The sequence below is a fragment of the Bos indicus x Bos taurus genome, chromosome 25, assembly GCF_003369695.1.
Source record: "Bos indicus x Bos taurus breed Angus x Brahman F1 hybrid chromosome 25, Bos_hybrid_MaternalHap_v2.0, whole genome shotgun sequence".
Classification (NCBI taxonomy): Eukaryota; Metazoa; Chordata; class Mammalia; order Artiodactyla; family Bovidae; genus Bos; species Bos indicus x Bos taurus.
Genome location: NC_040100.1, coordinates 2,885,506 through 2,904,434, shown reverse-complemented (window position 1 = coordinate 2,904,434; position 18,929 = coordinate 2,885,506). Strand labels below are relative to the sequence as shown.

The window sequence follows — 18,929 nt, the reverse complement described above, 5'->3', positions numbered from 1 at the left end:
TGCGGTGACTGCCTCTGTCTCGTGGGGACTGGGGAAGGGTCACCAGGGTGGGAGACAGGTGCCCCCTCCAAGCTGTGCCATTGGGCACAGCAGGTAACCCCTCTTCTTCCCTGTTCCCTGGGACTCGGTAAGGAAGTGGTGTCCCCCCTCAAAGGTGACTGTGAAGACCGAGCGCATCAGCACATAAGCTCCTCCCAGCGCCCAGCCCAGGTGGCGTGCTCACCGCACAGCCTGGGACTACAGCACCCCATCTCAGGAGTCGGGGTCACTGATCCACGCACTCCTGATGCACGCACGATCAGTCACATGAATCAGGCACTGATCCACGCACTGGGGGCCTGGTGGATGGGCTCAAGCAGCACGCATGCAGGGCGCATCTGGTCCAGGTTGTGGATTCGGGAGACATCACTGTGGCCCCGAGACCAGGCTGGTGCAGAGATGACGGGGTTGGGGGGGGGGTGCTCCCATGCCTGCGCCCAAGAGCGGGTGGGCCAGCATCAGATGGAGGCCCAAGGCCCAGCCACCCCTCCCGGGGGCCCCTCTGCATTCGGGTGATGTCACGGGGAGGCCAAGACTCCCGAGCAGTGAGACGAGCTGCACACGGCCTCGCCACCTGGAAGGAGGCTTGAGGTTGGGGTTCGCCAGGCGGGTGTGCTCAGTGGACAGGGCCACGGGGCAGAACCTGGGGTGTAAGTGAGGGGCTGTCTTGGCCCAGGAGCACGAGGACCTCTGTTGCTTGTCCCCCAAACGGGTGTGGTCACTGCAGGTGGCCAGGCAGCCGCATGGAAACGCACTGTTCCTGTTGGCTTTGCTGCCTGGGACACACCAGGCCCTCCTCTCGGTTCCCTTAGGTACTTGGGGAACCAGCAAAGGGAAGACTGCTTCCCTGCTCCCTCCTCCCGAAGCCAAGAAGGGTCAGGCCACCCAAGAGGGTGGACCAGAGAGGCCGTCGGTGGAACAGACCAAGGCACTCGAGACGGGGTCCTGGGCTTCCATGGGCACAGGACGCCGGTTGTCGGAAAAATGTGGAAGCACCTGGCTTATTTCTAGATCTTGGATCCTTCTGTGCCTCAGCTTCCCTAAATATAAAATGAATTTGAATAAAACATCTCGACACGATTCACGCTGAAAGGCACACTCAGATCTGTTCAATTGTGATACTGTGTAGGTGTAAGATGTCTTCTTTAATAAATAAAGCTAATATCGTGGAATATTTCAGGATAATGTATTCTCAGATTCTGTTCTTTGCCTTCATTATGTTTCCTGTCACTTTTCATTAAATAAGGAAATTAAAAAAAATTCATTTGAAGGTAAAAGCATAACCATTGCATGTAAAGTCTCAAAATAGCAATTACATGATGTAGCTTTCATAAAGAATAACCTCTTCGCATGCTGCTATGGTTTCATTGTCAAAATTAAAAGAAAGCAGTAAATTATATGATGGCAACGCAATGTTGAAAGACCTGTTCAGTACGTATTTATAAGCCTGTACTTAACAAGCAGTTTACTCTGTAGAAATCATGCAAGAAAAGCATCTTCTTGTCAAAGGAAGAGCCTAACATTGTCATTTATAGAAAAATAATTGTTAGTGTACAGGGAACTAGGAATAGTTCTATTTGGGGGCAATTTAATGTCGTAAACAAAAATCTTATCCCTGCAATATGGCAGACTCTTGTTTCTAAAGTATAAGCACTCTAAATATTTTATAGTCTCACTTTCAGAGAGTTGTTGGCCTTAAAAAACTGGTGTTTAGGCAGAGGTGAGAACAATGGGGCCACGGTAAGGAAAGATTTCCTTGGGAAGTTCACAGGACCCCTCCTCTCCCCTCCTGGCACCATCCTTGTGGGTCGAGCCGGTCACAGAGAAGGGCGCAGGGCAGGGCTGGACACGGCGCTCCAGGAGCTGCTGGGGCAGGGGCCGGAGCCCCAGAGGAACCAACTCCCCTGGGCCGGAGCGGCCTCTGCAGGAGGCTCAGTGGATGCAGGGGCGGGCACTGGACGCCTGTGTCTACGCTGACCCTCCACACTAACCTGAGGGGCACCCCCGCTGCCTCCCTGCAGGTCAGTCGCATCTGTTTGGGTCCAGGCCTAAGCACTGGCTACGGAGAGCTGGTGGATGTGGGTTCGGATCTGGCCTGTCCAGAGATCCGTGAGCAGCGCCCTCGCCAGACCCCAGGTGGTAACTTTACAACAGGGTCTCCTCCATCTTCCCACCTCTGTGTCTAAGGGGGTGCTTTCCTAAAGATTCCCAGAACTGCTGGGAAACACTCAGCCTCCAAGCCGAAGAAAAGCTGAAACCCTTAAGACGCACAGGTCTTAATGTCAAAGGTCCTTCTCATTCCCTGACCCTCTCTAGGGCACTTGTGCAGTTTTGATTATGACCCGGCCCTGCTGGAGGCCTAGTGTGACCACATGTGTGCTGGACGTGGAACAGGAGCAATGGCCAGCGAGGGGTCAAGGCAAGAGGTCAAATCATCCCCGTGACAGAAGAAAGGTCAGTCAAAGGCTGAAAAGCCAGAAAAACAGGAAGATTTCCTATTCAAGAAGTTAGAAAGATCTCTCTCCCCTCAGAGCGGACATGATCAGCACCCCCTCTCACCCCGGGGATGAGAACGAACTTCCTGCCCCAAGTCCTGGGAGGCTCACTCTGGGGGAGTCGGAGCCTCTGAAGGGAGTCAGGAGGGTAAGACTTGGTCTCTCTCTGTTAGAACAGATGCCGTTAAGGCTTCATGGCTGTTCCTTTGGGTAAATACTCTTATCCCTGCTTTGCAGGTGAGGACGCAAAAGCCCAGCAAGATCAAAGGCCTTCCCCAAGGTTGCACGCCCAGCAGCTGAGTTGTGCTCCAGGTGAAGTGTCTGCCTTCTCACCGTCACAGCCCACCTGCCAGTGCTGCCCAGACGATGGCTCTGCCCTGGAGATGCCCTGTTGTTCCTCCACCATGTGGAGGCTCCCTGCACAGCCTCTGTGCACCCGCCCACGGCTCCCCCACCCTCTATGGCTCACCTGCACCCACCCACGGCTCCCCTCACTCACCCATGGCTTCACACACGATGTCCACGTTTTCTTCCACTTCCGCTAATATCCGACTCTTGGGTTCCGCGATAAAATAGGGTGGCTCTTTAAACAAGAAAAAAACCGAAACAGCCCCTAAGCCAAAGAGATGTATTTCGGAAGACCCTTACAGCCTGAGAGAGTTTGAACTCCTTTGATAGAACTGTTTTTGAAAACTTCATTAGCTACCTACCGTCGTGCACACAAACTCAGGATTCAGTGAGCAGAGTCCAAAGGCAATTTATAGTCCAAGGTTTCAGAAAGCAAATTACTACCCAGGGCAATGGCCACTTTTCAGTTTATGGGTCTGAATCATGGAATATCTTAATTCACATTTTAGAAGGACTATCCCATGAGGTTCACAAAGGTTTATATTTACAGCACAGTATTTTATAGGCTAGTTTGCTTCCACGTCTAAACTAAACAACAACTCACGAAACCTGTCAAATAAAGCACCACAGGCAGGTGCCCAGCCTGTATCAGGGAACGGGGCAGCCTATTAGCATATTTTTCAAAGTCTTAGCAGTTCTTCTCCAAAATATAGATTTAATACTTCAGTGGAAGGCAAAATCATAGTTAAGAGAAGAAGGAAATGGACCTCTCATCCATCTTCAGCAGCAAAGGAAGCACAACCCCTTGCGTATCTCCAGACACCCGGCCCGCCCGCCTGCCGCTGGATGAACAGCAGAAAAGCAGTGGTTGTAGTAAACAATGAATTTCCTTGGAGAGTAAACTGCAGTATTTTTCTTGGTTTATTTAGCAGGAACTCAACATTGGCACAGCCACGTTTGTCGAGTATTAAGGTAGCAGTGTCTTCATTATCAGGATAACCAAGGCTGGTCATTAGCTTTCCTTGTGATAATTTCTGGGGACTGTCTTCCAGACAGGTTTGTTTCCAACTCTAATTGTGTGACTGTGGATACTAGAGCTTGGCCTGCCTTCTGTACTGACTAAATCTTTAAACAGGGTGGGACCTAAAGGAGGAAACAGAGAAGGGAAAACTTCAGTGTTTCAGAGACATGATGGAGGAGGCAAGGCTGCAAGTCCCTCCCTGGGAGCAGTCAGGTGTCAGCCCTGCAATCACGGCGTCGCTCAGGCAGGAATGACCGCTGGACGGAGCCCGTCTGGCCGAGGCCACGGCCACAGATGGGGGCAGACTCTCCACCTGGCTGTGTGTGTGTAGGCCAGGCCTCGAAGAATACTGCAGCTTCCCCGTCAGCAGGCTGGTCTTCAGCTACGCACACACACACACTCACACGCACGCTCACACACGCTCACTCACACACGCATGCTCACACACACTCGCTCACACACGCATGCTCACACATGCTCGCTCACACACACTCACTCACACACGCACGCTCACATACGCTCACTCACACACACACGCTCACACACGCATGCACGCTCACACTCCACCACGTCTCCTTCATTAGTGGTGAGGCCAGCAGCACTAGCCACCGGCAGCAGGAGCAGACGGCAGGCTAACGACCCGGTGGCTGTGCCCTGCCCGGGCCCCGAGCCGTCCTGGATGCTGAAGTCAATACCTACCCTGCTGCCTGGTTACAGGGAGGTGAGGGGAAAGGAAGAGAACTAAGGTAAAACATCAGCGTCTGCCGTGATTGACCACATCTTGCTCTGGGATCACTGGAGAGCCCCACGCAGCTGTGATAAGTGAGAGAGCCCCCGCGTCCTTTGCTTGGTTTCCCGACAGGGAAAGGGGCACCTCGCCTGTTCGGCACCGACCCCTCCAGCCTTGCCCGCCTCCCGTGTGTCCCCATGCGCACGTGTATGTGCACACGTGTATGCACTTGGCCCCGTGCACTGTTACAGCTCATGTGGGTCTGTGTCCACACCACAGTCAGGATGCGGAATGGGTCCAGCCTCCACACTGCCCTTCTGTAACCACGCCCACCCCAGTGTCCCACCCGGGGTCTCTGGTAACCCGCAGCTGCTCTCAGTCTCTTTATTGCTGTCATTTCAAGAAAGTTACACACGTGCAATCACACAGTACTGGCCGTGTGGACCTGGCTTTTCTCATTCAGCATCCCTTGAGGGTCTCCTGAGAGGAGTCACACTTTGACGGTAAAACCCCACACGTAAGATGCTCAGCACCCATGAGACCAGACAGCCTTGAGGTGCAGACTGCAGACGCTGACTGGCACGCCGACCGATGTCCTGGGGCTGTTCTCCTGGCTCTGCAGTGTTCGGGGCTTCCAGACGCTGGGGAGCAGCCCACCTGGGCTCAGAGATGAGGAGCCGTCATCACACAGCGGCCCTCAGCTGGCCCAGGCTGGCCACAGGCCTGGCTCTGGGGCTGCAGGTGCCTGGCCTGGCCGCTCTCCTCTGAGCGCCATCATCCCCACCTGGCCAGCGCCCTGGTGCCCAGCTCCGTGTGCTCTGTGACCCTGAGGCTCCCTGGGCACGTCTGGGAGGGCAGCCTCTGGAGCTGGCCGAGCACTGTCTCCTCTGCTGCCAAACCCCAGGCAGGGTTCAGTGGTCGAAATCCAGGGAGGCCAGGTCTGCTCACTCATTCATTGATTCTCCTGCCTTTTCCAGAAAGCCTTCCAGGTGGCTGAGCACGCAGAGTAGCCTCGGGGCTGCCGCAGGCCTCAGACCCTCCTGGCTTCCGATGGTCATCCCACCGTGCCCTGCCTCCGCCCGTTATCTCTCCCCACCTCCTCCAGCAGCCCCGCAGCACTCAGAAGACTCTCCTCTCCACCCTCAGCTACTTCAGTCAGGCTACAAGAAGAACAGACGGGGAGAGTACCTGGCCACATCAACCGAGAGACACTGAGGTGCCTGGTGGGGAGAGTCTGCTGTGAACGAGGCAGCCCCACGGTGGACTTCTCGGGGCAAGTGCGTGTCCTTGCTCATGGGCAACAATCCTGTTATAGAAGGGCACTCTGCCAATGAAGGCCCTGAGACACCCCCTCAGCCGTCTGCCCCCCACCCCATCCCCAGAGCCACCGTCTCGGGAAGCGGCAGAGCCCAGGGTGGGCCCTTGACTCGCCGTCATCATCCACACGCTGGCGCCTGTGTCCACTGGGGTGGGAAGGACGCCCCCCAAAGGTGTCCACCCCCAGTCAGCGGTGCCCAAGAACACGCTACACCGTGTGGAAGGGGGGCTCTGCCGACGTCATCAAGGTCATCAATCTAAAAATGGGGAGACTTTAGATCTGTTGGGTGGACCCATCCTCATCACAGGAACCCTTAAAAGCAGAGAACCTTCTCCGGCTGGAAGCAGGAGGGACGGCAGGAGGGGAGGTCAGAGGTCTGGGCATGAGGACCCGGCCTGCTGCTGACTCTGAAGACGGAGGTGGCTGTGGCCAGGGATGCTGGCTGCCTCCAGAACCCAAGAACGACCCTCCAACAGTTCGGAAGGAAACAAGGTCCAGTTCCACAGCCTCGTGAACTAAATCTGCCAGCCCCTGGGTGAGCCAGGAGGTGGACCCTCTCAGAGCTTCCAGACAACAGCCCAGCCCAGCGCAGCCTGGAGGCCGGGAACCTCCTGGAGGTTCCGGGAACCTGCCTGGAGGCGACACGTCTGTGTTAGTTTGAGGTGTTGGGTTTGTGGTCCTTTCTCACCTGAGCAACACAAAGGCCGCCCAGTCGTCCTGGTTCCTTTGCAGGGAATGTCCTACTCAAGTCGCTTCGCTGGAAAATTCAGACTCGATCTGCAGGGCCAGACCTCCTGCTCCTTCTGCAGAGCCTCCCTGACCTCCGCGGGCTGGGTCTACCCCCCCACCTCGGCCATGTGCCCTGGGGGCCGATGACCCACATCTCTGTGATGTACCCAGACTCTGGGTCTACCCCCCCACCTCGGCCATGTGCCCTGGGGCCGATGACCCACATCTCTGTGATGTACCCAGACGGCGGTCTTCCTGCCATGCTGGATGCTGCTTCGAGGAAGAACGTGTCATCTCTGTGGTTTTTGGACCTGATGTAATTTCCGAGATGACACTTAGAAACCCCCTACCTGAGGAGAGAGAGAGGAGATGACCCCAGGCCTCAGGAGCCTAACACTCCTTTAGGGATGGACATGCATCTTCCTGGTCTCGAAGTTCCCCTCCTCCCCACCAGGCCACGCAGTGCTGGACAAACATGCTCCTGGGGGGTTAACTCCAGCACTTCCAACCTGTCACACGGAAGGCGCCCTGGCCCCACGCCCTGGACACCCTGACCCCAGACAACGGGCACCCTGGCCCCAGACAGTGGGCACCCTGAACCCACGCACTGGACACCCTGACACCCAGACAGTGGGCACAAAAGGAAATGGACCCTGCACAGGGCGGGTGGAGGAGAATGGGCCGCCAAGCCTAGGAGGCCACCTTCCCCAGGAGAGTTACGGCCACGACACTGCTGTAGTCAGACCCCATATTCCTGCTTAAACCTCAGAAATGAAGCCACCCAGCGGGGGAGCTGGCGGGCGGGGTACGCAGCCACAGCTCTCCTGACTGGTCTCACCAGTATGAAACAGAGCAACAGGGAGCCGACCTGGGTCTGCTCCCTTTCATCTGCATGTTCATGGTGACAGCTGCCCACAGGGTTCCCCGTGACAGCCGGGCCCCGTGTTTCTTGAGGACCCCTCCCTCCACCATCTCGGGGCTCGGGGCCATAATCTCCCGAATCAGTCTGAACTAACAGGCTCTTCAGGGCCTTCCCAGGACTCAACCAGAAAATCCCACCTGTCACAGCAAATTCTTATGAGTACAGGGGATTTAAATCAACATCATAAAGATGCAAGTGCGTCCGTGCACCTTTAAAAGCTGAATACGGAGAGGCGGCAACTCGGAGAATACAGTAACAATCTGCTCTGGAATCCAGATGGAAATGCAGAACCAAGTTCCCATGACCGATTATTTTCAAAGGGAATTACGACGGAAACAAATGTTCTAGTTCACAGGGAGATAAATTTCTTCTCGTGATTAAATAATCTGGCCATCTGATGCAAAGAGCCGACTCATCAGAAAAGACCCGACTCATCAGAAAAGACCCTGATGCTGGGAAATATTGAAGGCAAGAGCAGAAGGGGATGACAGAGGATGAGATGGTTGGATGGCATCACCGACTCGATGGACATGAGTTTGTGCACGCTCCGGGAGTTGGTGATGGACAGGGAAACCTGGCGTGCAGTCCATGGGGTCGCAGAGTCGTATGTGACTGAGTGACTGAACATAACAAAAAAACGTTTTATCACAATTCAGCCCCGTCTGCTGGAGACTTAAACGTCACAGACTTTAACTTGGGCTCTACCTGTGACATGCTGCACTCACACGGCCGTAGATCACCCCCGGAAGAAAGGTCCGCCTCAGGAAACGGGGTGCAGGATGGACCACTGTGAAGCGTGGATGAGGAGGGCAGTGGGGAGCCGGCCCGGCTCCCTGGTGTAGAGTCTGACTCAGGCCTGCCTCGCCAACACTTCACAGTTCGTGCGTGTCTCTCAGAGCAGCGGGCAGGCTCGCAACATGTGCATTTGACAGCCATTCTCAGGCAGTAGAGCCGCTTCCTCGTGACTGACAGGAACATGGTGCGGACTGCCCATTCTGCAGCATTTCTTCACACTCTTGCTAATTTCTTGTGAAGACACAGGCTTCTGTTCTTTCTTGGTTTGCAAAGAGGCAGACTGCAGGGTCTGTGATTAATGCGGGAGGAGTGACTGCTCTCAGAGGCTTTCTGCTCCTGAGAGACTTCCCTTCCCGTTCTCACCTGCCTTATCCTCAGAGAGAAGCAGGGGCCGTCCCGCCTGGGCCGATCCCGCGGGCACCGCTCATCGGCGGCAGCCACCACTCCTGGACAGGCCACTACAACAGTGATTGCAGCCAGTGTGGGTCCTAACAGGGGCTTAAAACACGCGAGAACTACAGGCCCTGCCTCGTGATACCGTGCAACCTTTTCATAACCTGAAAACAGACGAGGATGCCCTCAGTCGGCATGCCAGGCGCACCTCCTAAACGCCAGCATCTCCCGGGATCCCCTTAGTTGGCATGCCAGGCACACTTCCTAAACGCCAGCATCTCCCGGGATCCCCTTAGTCGGCGTGCCAGGCGCACCTCCTAAACGCCAGCATCTCCTGGGATCCCCTTAGTCGGCGTGCCAGGCGCACCTCCTAAACGCCAGCATCTCCCAGAGGCTAGAGCAGCCGGACCGCACCTCAGCGTGTCTCCTCCTCGGTTTCAGGATGACACGTGGTCCTGGGACACCTCTCTGTTCTCACTTTTCAGTTTAACAAAAGGGAACACTCAAGACTCTCACTTTCTCCTGGCTCAGAAAGTAAAAAATACAATGGTAATAGATTAACCTCTGAACACTGATCAGAACAGACAACTAAGAGTTATAGAAAAGCATCGTGGCAGAAAGACCAGGATCCAAAGGCGATAAATATGCCAAGGATCTTGACACTCTTATTTCCCAAGCTTTACGATTCAAAGTTTTCAGAAGAACATTTCTAGGAAGTATTCAGAACATCAACTCTTTGGATTGAATGCACTGATGTTCTTGGGAAAGAAGAACAGGCTGAGTCTGGGAGGCAAACTTCACCTCCATGTGCTGAGTTAAAAATAAAGTGAGTGGAATACGGGAGTTAGCTACGCTGTTTTCCCAGACTGAGGTGTGGGGCCACTCCCCGTCTGAGCCTTACCTATGATCGAAAGGAAGGCTCTGGCTCTGGCGGGCTCGAAAGCACTGCCGGGCAGGGCCGCCTCGCAGATGTACACCCCAGTGTCCGAGGAGGTCGGGTTGCTGATGGTGAGGCGCCTCCCGAAGCCGTGGAGCCCGGTGGTGACCCTCACTCCGTTTCTCTTCCAGGTCACACTCAGCTCCTCGGCGGGCCTGGGGAAATGAGGGGCGTTAGTGATGGTAACTGTGGATGGCGTAGGGGGCAATAATCTTTCTACCAGGAACCATGGTGGGCTGAACAATGGACACTTAAAAACCCATCCAGATGCAGCTCTGCTCCCTTACGGCACCCGCGGATGACACATTCTGCTCAAGGGCTGCTGAGCAAGGATAGCTAATTGCAGCGGCAGTGGACCATAAGTGCTAATGGTTCCATCGGCTCCGGGAAAGAATGTTTAAACTAAATCCTGCCAGGGGACACGCTACATGGGAGGCGTGACCCCAGGGACTCGAGCGTGCGGCGGCCACCAACTGGGTGGAGAATACCTCGCACAACAGAGAAGAGGGGGTTAACGCTTTCCTTTGCACCCAGAGGCCTCAGCTCCCCTCTGCTCCTCAGCCAGAATCTCAGAGGATGCTCTCCACTTGACCCACAGTTAAAGCTCCGACTTCGAGTATAAATGTTACACCCAATATAAACGCTGCAGAACAAGGCCTGGGAAAGGTCCACGCGGTCTTCCCCGGATGCGCTGTGCCCACAGCCTGGCTGTGGGACCAAGTCCTCTGCTGCTGGGGGAGCGGGCCACACCCAGCAGGTGGGGGACCAGCTGCCTACCTGGCATTGGCGATGCACTCCAAGGTGGTCTCGCTGGACCCGGCCACCACACTCCTGTTGCTTGGGGGAACCACGATGACGGGGGCCACGGCTTCAGGCATGCCAGTGTCTCCTGTGGCAGAGAAAGCGGAAGCCATGAGGGGGGCCTCTGGAGCACAGACAGGGTGCGGACGGGAACGTGGTGTGAGGTGGGGCACAGACATGAGTCTCGTCGAGCCACTCCCACAGGACAGCCAGCATCTCCTGGCCTGACCCAGCCCCAAGGAGGCCTCCCTGGGGTCCTGGTCGGGCGTTTTTGACCAGGGGCCGGGGTTGGAGCCCACAGCCCGTGAGCCCACGTCCTGCCCAGAAGCCCTGGAAACTGAGAGCTCTCGCTGCCCCTCTGCACAGCGCACTCATGACGGCCTTCACACGGCTGCATGTGTTCCACTGCTGACCTTATTTATCAATTAACGACTTTGCTGATTGAGGTACTGGTCTAGCCACTACTTTCAAATCCATCCAATTCCACAACTATTTCGTGGGTCAGGCCCTCTCATGGGTACGTGTGTTGTAGGGAAGTGGCCACTCTCTTATGTGGGCCCGAACGTGACCCGGAGCAAACACATCCCACGAACCAAGCACTCAGTGCAATCCTTTCTCTCTGAAGCATAAATACCCTGACTCCATCTCTGTTGTGTGAGTATCAAGCTATAAATAATTCAGCTCATCCCTCTGGTGACAAGGGAGAAAAAAACACGAGATGGTTTTGCAACTCTTCTCTCAAATATGTGTAATATCAAAATTAAACTATGCCCAGTACACATTACTACTGTTTATCCAGGGAAAACGAAGACTGATCAAATATTTCTAGAATAGGAATTTCAATAAAGGGTGGAGACAGAGGAGACTGGAAATAAAGAATAAATGGACATCATGGCAAATGCAAAATGCTTCCCAGAGGACCTGAGGCTGCAGAGACGCGTCACTCGCGTGAGCAGCTGAGGGGCTGCCTGGTCGGTTCCACCGCGGGCAGCGCGGTCAGGGCCATGGAGAGAGAAGAGGCAAGGAAAGAGGGCTGCCCTCTAGTCACAGCCCCACAGCGCTGAGTCCTGCTCTCACTGACTCACCGGTACGAGATGTTGGAATGAAAGGTTCGTGTGAATTAAAAAAAAAAAAAATCTTGCTGCAGGCAGAACCAACAAATCAATTTTTAAACCTATATATCGACTACGCTAACAGGAGTCGCTTCCACGCTACGCTTCGTGGACCCTCACGTCTCCTGGAAAGCCCTGGGCAGCCTGCCCCTCCCCACAGCCGGTGCCCGTGCGGGTGGCACCGTGGGGCCCATGGGGCTGGTGGTCAGACCTCCGTATGCAGACAACGTTCGTGACAAAGGACAAGGGCTCAGGAATGCCAGTCACATGAGCAGCCCACCTGTCATCTGTGAAAGTCGCTGATGAGGAGAAACGACCCGAGGAGCTAATATTTGCACACGTCGTGTGACGTGAAGGAGAGCGGCAGGGTGCGGGGAGGTCGCCGAGCAAGGTGTTAATTTGGCATTAATCGCCTCTGGCCGGGCGCCCAGGACGGAGCCTGTGCTCAGCACTTGTCCCGCCAGCCTGGGGGGCACGGTCCCCGGAGACAGGCCCCCGACTGCCCACCAGGTCGGTGGGCCAGCGCCCAGCTCACAGCCCCTGGGGACGGGCAGCCGGTACCCCCAGGAGGGGAAAGGAGGAAGCTGCTGGTAACGGGGATTCATACGGGACGGGGACTTCTGTTCGTGTGGCTCTCACTGCCCCAACGATGACAGGAGCTCAAGGCCCCTCAGCTGTTGGGTTGGCAGGACAGGCCACATGAGCAGCTGCACTTGCAGCTGGGATGCGTCAGCCCATCCTCAAACCCGTGTGAGCACGTGGATTAAACAGAACAGCAAAGAGACTTAAAGTGGAACAGCCCGCCGCACCTCCCAAATGTGATCTTTGTGGCTTGTCAACGGGCAACCTGGCTTCAGTCGGGCGGGGAGCTCAGGGCTGCTCCCAGGGGCCCTCGAACCCCAGCGCACAGAGCTCCTTCCTCGGGAGCCGTTCCCTCTCAGAAGGAGGGCTCCTCACCTGTCTGTCTGTCGGTCCACCTGTCCATCTGCTTTACCTGCTGAGCACTCTGCACAGAGTGGGAGGTAGGGAGCAGACTGCTTCAGACAGAAACCATGAACTGATCCCCGTTTCTAGCTGTGTTAGCAGCGGCCCCAAGGTGGCCACGTCTGTCCTGGGTGTCTCCAAGCCGAGACCCCTTTCCCCTGCCCCAAGGTTATTATTCCTCCATCCAGACATTCTTCTCATCTTTCATTCACTAATAGCTCCTTCTTCTTGTCCTGTGGACCTAAGTCTGCTTTTCAGTGGGCTTTTACTTCTTAAGTGAGAGGAAAATCATAGATGTGCATTTTTAACCTGCCAAGCTGACATTTCTACCATTTTTTCCTCCCACATTCAATTCTTAGCAGAAAAGTGCAAAGACTATCTGGGCATTTTAAAAAGAATAAAATGACCTCTTCATTTCTGCTATTCCCACAGTATCTGAGATACAGTAAGTACTCCACAGATACTCAACGATTGGTTAATTTTTCATAAATATTCTACAATAATGAGTCACTATTACCACTGCTAGGAAAATTACCTTCTCCTCCAGTGTTCTGCATTAAAAAACATGTTTAAAAACCATATGCCAGTGTAGTAAGAATTATTTCCAAGAAAAATGAAAACAAAATGGGAAGCGGGAAGGAAAGCGTGTTTCAGCAAGTTCCCACACGGCTGCCCAACGCGGCTACATGTTCACATTCACAAATGTTGCCCCATTTAATCCAACAACAAGCTATTAAGATGGCTATTAGCACCCCTTTTATGCATGAGAAAATTGAGCCCCAAAGTCACGTGACTTCAGATGGCAGAGAATGGGTTTTAAACACAAATGTCCTCATCCTAAATTCATAATCTTTCTTTCACATGACGACGCCTCCTCCCAATAAAAACTTCGGTTGTGCTCAGTTAACCAAAAATTAAATTAACTGGAATGCTCGTTCCCCTGAGCATTTCCTTAATTGGGACTTTACTGTAGCATCTTCACTGAATGTCTCCCAGGCTGGTGTATGTGGTTGGGAGGTGGAGACACAGGCTCAAGAAGAGGGTTTCTGCCGAGGTCAGCAGCAGTGGGCACCAGGCAGCTTCAAAAGCAGAAAGGCAAATGCTTTGTAGTCCAGGGAAGAAAGGCTCCTGGCAGGGGGACCTGGGGCCCCATCTGAGCCGGCTTCCCCCACAGGAAACCCTCAGTCATCAGAGAGGTGGAGTGGAGAGAGCTGTCCAGGTTGCATTTAATTAAAAAGTACATTTAAAGAAGATTGAATCACTCAGATGGGGGGAAAAAAAGTTCAAAGTGTACCTGAACTGCTAAGCTGTGGAATTACTGCAGATACAGCAGATGAAGGGCAGACGTCCCGATGCCCGGCAGTCAAGACTGTGTCCTCGGGGTACGGCCTAGTGGGGATGGATGCAAACCACACTGGCCAGGGGAGCCCGCGGGGAGGCGGGAGGTGCTGACCGAGAGCCCGAAGGGAGGAAGCAGCCGCAGGCATCCAGACGCAAAGGCTTGAACTCTGGGGACTGAGCGGGGCACAGGAGGATGCAGGAAGCCAGCCCGGTGACCCCACGAGTCCGTGGGAGACAGCCACGTTTGGACTGGGTGGTGGAGGTGAGACGGGAACTGGGATGTTCTCAAACAGAGCACACGCAGTGTGGGTGAACTGGACGTAGGCACGATGGTAGGACTGAGCTGGAAGAGGGCCCTGCGGGGTCTGAGAGGGCAGGACCAGGTAAAGGACCGTGTGGGCAGTAAGCCAGCCGCCTTGGAGGCGGGAGGCCTGATAGTCTCCAGGCTCATCGGCAGCCTCTGGCTGTTCCTCCGTGCTTGGTCCCTGCCTCTCTGCTCCCAAGACAGACATTCACTTGTCTTACCCACACAACCCCCTCTCAAAACAGCTGCCCATTCCTCATAAATAAATAAATAAACAAATAAAACGAAAATGGAACTACCGTACAACCCAGCAATGCACTTCAGGGTGTACAGTTGATCCTTGAGCAATGCTGCGGTTATGGGTGCCGGGCTCTGGCAGGTGACAAAGCCCACCTAGCCTATGGTTGGCCCTCTGTACACACAGTCCCTTCATATACACGCTCCCATACATGGTCCCTCCCCTCCAGATACAAGGTCCCTCTGTACACACAGTCCCACCAGATATGTGGTCCCTCCAGATACATGGTCCCTCTGTACAAGTGGTTCCACATCTGAGGCTTCAACCAAGACAGAGCAAGGGGTACCACAAGTATCTACTATTAATGAATGCATCTACGGGCAACACAGCAAGCCCTCATTTAGGTTCAGTTCAGTTCAGTCACTCAGTCGTGTCTGACTCTTTGCGACTCCATGAATCGCAGCATGCCAGGCCTCCCTGTCCATCACCAACTCTCGGAGTTCACCCAGACTCATGTCCATTGAGTCAGTGATGCCATCCAGCCATCTCATCCTCTGTCATCCCCTTCTCCTCCTGCCCCCAATCCCTCCCAGCATCAGAGTCTTTCCCAATGAGTCAACTCTTTGCATGAGGTGGCCAAAGGACTGGAGTTTCAGCTTTAGCATCAGTCCTTCCAAAGAAATCCCTGGGTTGATCGCCTTCAGAATGGACTGGTTGGATCTCCTTGCAGTCCAAGGGACCCTCAAGAGTCTTCTCCAACACCACCAAGTTCAAAAGCATCAATTCTTTCGGCGCTCAGCCTTCTTCACAGTCCAACTCTCACATCCATACATGACCACAGGAAAAACCATAGCCTTGACTAGATGGACCTTTGTTGGCAAAGTAATATCTCTGCTTTTGAATATGCTATCTAGGTTGGACATAACTTTCCTTCCAAGGAGTAAGCGTCTTTTCATTTCATGGGCTGCAGTCACCATCTGCAGTGATTTTGGAGCCCAAAAAATAAAGTCTGACACGGTTTCCACTGTTTCCCCATCTATTTCCCATGAAGTGGTGGGACCGGATGCCATGATCTTCGTTTTCTGAATGTTGAGCTTTAAGCCAACTTTTTCACTCTCCACTTTCACTTTCATCAAGAGGCTTTTGAGTTCCTCTTCACTTTCTGCCATAAGGGTGGTGTCATCTGCATATCTGAGGTTATTGATATTTCTTCCTGGCAATCTTGATTCTAGCTTGTGCTTCATCCAGTCCAGCATTTCTCATGATGTACTCTGCATATAAGTTAAATAAGCAGGGTGACAATATACAGCCTTGACGTACTCCTTTTCCTATTTGGCACCAGTCTGTTGTTCCATGTCCAGTTCTAACTGTTGCTTCCTGACCTGCATACAGATTCTCAAGAGGCAGGTCAGGTGGTCTGGTATTCCCATCTCTTTCAGAATTTTCCACAGTTTATTGTGATCCACACAGTCAAAAGCTTTGGCATAGTCAATAAAGCAGAAATAGATGTTTTTCTGGAACTCTCTTGCTTTTTCCATGATCCAGCAGATGTTGGCAACTCTCTTGCTTTTTCCATGATCCAGCGGATGCTGGTTTTAGTCTTCATTTAGCAGCACCTAAACCCAGCAGGAAGCGGCCCCCTCGAGCCGGGGCGGCGGGCTCTCATCATCCGGCAGCGTCCTGACCTGTGGGGAGGCCTGTCTACCCCCTGGGATGAGGAGGGCAGGCATGCTCGTTGTCTTTGCAGGAAACAGACGCCAGGGCTACAAGAGCCCCTCTGTGGGTACTTGTTGAAGGAAGAACTAAGTCTCAGAACGCGGTTGGTCATTACTATCCGGTCTTCATTGCTGAAGGGTGGTAACAGTAGTAGCAACCTGTTATTTCTGCGGCACAGTGCTGGGCACTGTAAGCGCGGCGTGGGGCGGGGTTTAACTGCAGAGGTCAGAGGTCAGTGACGTCGAGGAGGCTCGGGTTTATAGAGGAAGAGAGTTGAGTCAGCAGAACTGGTAGGTTATTGTGGGACCGGGAGAGCCGGGGTGGGGAGCGGGCAGCAGGGCAGGGGACGCGGCAGGACGTGGCGGGGTGAGTCCCTCCAGGGGACAAGGCAAGGCTGGGGCCAGGCCCTGGGAAGACGGCTAGGCGTTCACCAGGCAGACGAGGGGGCAGAGGCATTTCGGGAACGGAAGGTGGAAACTGGGTTGGCGTGTTTGGAAAAGTGTAAGTGGTTCTTGAAGGTTGAGGGGAAGCTGGGGTCTGTGGGTGGCCTCAGGGGAGGCTGTCCACGGCAGGGGGCTGTCTACAGAGTCTGGGCTTCATCCAGTAAGGAATTGAAGGACTCGGGGGAGGAAAGCTGTGGTGGAGACAGTAGGAGGCAAAAGGGAGGAGGGTGGGGGAAGAGGAGACACTGGGCTTCTGCTCCTGCGGGTTCTGGCGGGAGAGGTCTGGGTGCAGGTGGAGCATCCAGCAGGGCGAAAGCTTAGGAGCCAGGGCGGGCTGGGTGACGGTGTGCACGCGCGAGGCAGGCGAGAGGGCGCTGTGGGGGTCCACGGTGGGTCAGTGGCACCAGATGGGGAGGCCGCCCCCCAGCCCCCATGGTGAGAGCACGGAGTCAAGGTCAGAGGACGGGCTGGGCCTGGGATGGAGCCCAGTGCCTCTGTCTAGAAGGACAGGCAGAGCAGCGCACGGGGCCCGGGTGACAGGCAGCCAGGGCAGTGGAAGAAGGGCGAGGAAGACGTGACGACAGGAGGAGACACAGGCTGCTGTTTCTTCCAAACGGACCAGAGTTCTCCCACAGACAGTCAAGGTTTCTAAAGATGCAACTTTGCATCTGCCTGGTGGAACAACTGCTAAGGAACGCGGGGCTATATATATACGAGCAAAAATCCTGACCTCCACCAAGAAGCCGCTCACTGTCCACAGAGCTCACCAGACACGCTCAGCGGGAACCCCTCTCCTGCTCAGTTGTATCGCTCAGCTTCTGCACCCTGGCCACCTCCCACCATTCTCAACTGCTTTCTGGCAACAGAAACACCACTTAATTGGTCAGTCTCTTATGATTCTTAACCTTCTTCCTTGCACAACTGGGTACATTGGTGCCCTTTTGGGAGATGGGTGAAACAGCTCCGAGACATTTCACTTAAAGAAAATCGAGTGGCTTTTCTGCTCACCAATTGGTTTTGCAGCCACATGGAGTCTGTCATCTTTGTCTGCATTATTCAAATGGCCTGGCAAAGGGGTTAAGTGCCTTCCCGCACGCTGAAGCATCTCAGCGTGCGCACCACAGGGAGCTGGCGTCTTGAGAGCTTGAATGCTGCAGAGCTGAACCCTCCAGGGCACGTGTCTTTTAGGAGACTAGGAGATATACGCATGTGTGTGCATACATATGTGTACATGTATGTGTGCTCAGATGCTCAGTCATGTCTGACTCTTCGCAACCCCATGGACTGTAGCCTGCCAGGCTCCTCTGTCCATGGGATTCTCCAGTAAAGAAGACTGGAGTGGGTTGCCACTTCCTTCTCCAGGGGATCATCCCAACCCAGGAATCAAACCCGTGTCTCTTGCATCTGTCTCCTGCACTGGCAGGCGGACTCTTTACTACTGGCGCCACCTGGGAAGCCCCATATGTGTGCACATATAAAATAGATATAATCTCCAAGAGCTCACAGAAATTATTATTATTATTTTTTTTTGTTAACATGTAACAATAAATGGTACACGTGCTGCCGGCAAACCGGGTCGTGTCCTCGTATTCTAAGAGGTGAGTTTCTCAAGGCAGAACCTAGGCAATTTTAAGAGGTACTTTATTCTGAAAACTGAAATAAACAGCATGAATTTTCTCCTGACTGGAAAAATCACGTTCACTAAATTGAAAGTTCCTCCCACCTTTTACTTTCCCCAGGCTTACTCTTTAGTTTCCCCTCGCCCAGCCCCTGAACGGGGGAGGTGGCTGTGTGAGTTTCTGGGCTGATAATCTGTCGTGTGTGGAGCTAAGAGAGCTTTCCTGTCCTTTCAAACACCGCATACCCTCTTGATCATTAGCCAGAACCCAGTCATGACCTTGAAGGCACGGGGTGGTGCGGCGGGGGATGGAGAGGGGGCGTGTGGGGCTGGGGGCGTGTAACGGGGCAAACCCCACTACAGAAGCTCCCCCTGCCCCCTCCGGACGAGTCTGTACCAGCCGGCTCAGGTCTTCTTGTTTACTGGCCAATGGTGGGAAGAGAGAAAAATGGGAGGACACACAGCAGTGCGTCCCATTTACACTGTCATCCTTACATGTACTTCCATTTTTATCTCAATACACTTCTGGACTTTCCTATTGACAAGAGACGATAAATAAAATAATATGACAGCTTGACAAACAACCCAGCCCTTTCTTTTCTTCTCATTTATAATGTACTTGAGAACTTGCACACTTGGAAATGA

At 54.0% G+C, this 18,929-nt stretch overlaps 1 protein-coding gene across 2 annotated transcripts in view; it reads right to left on the bottom strand.

Annotated features, from left to right (window-relative positions):
- SDK1 (sidekick cell adhesion molecule 1) overlaps positions 1–18,929 on the bottom strand; it is a 744,026-nt gene that overhangs the window by 179,771 nt on the left and 545,326 nt on the right. For both annotated transcript variants that reach the window (XM_027528208.1, XM_027528209.1), the window contains 3 exons: positions 10,505–10,616; positions 9,692–9,882; positions 3,034–3,117 (listed from right to left, as the gene is read on the bottom strand). In XM_027528208.1, the coding sequence (XP_027384009.1) occupies positions 3,034–3,117; positions 9,692–9,882; positions 10,505–10,616 (387 nt within the window). The remainder of the gene's footprint in view (positions 1–3,033; positions 3,118–9,691; positions 9,883–10,504; positions 10,617–18,929) is intronic.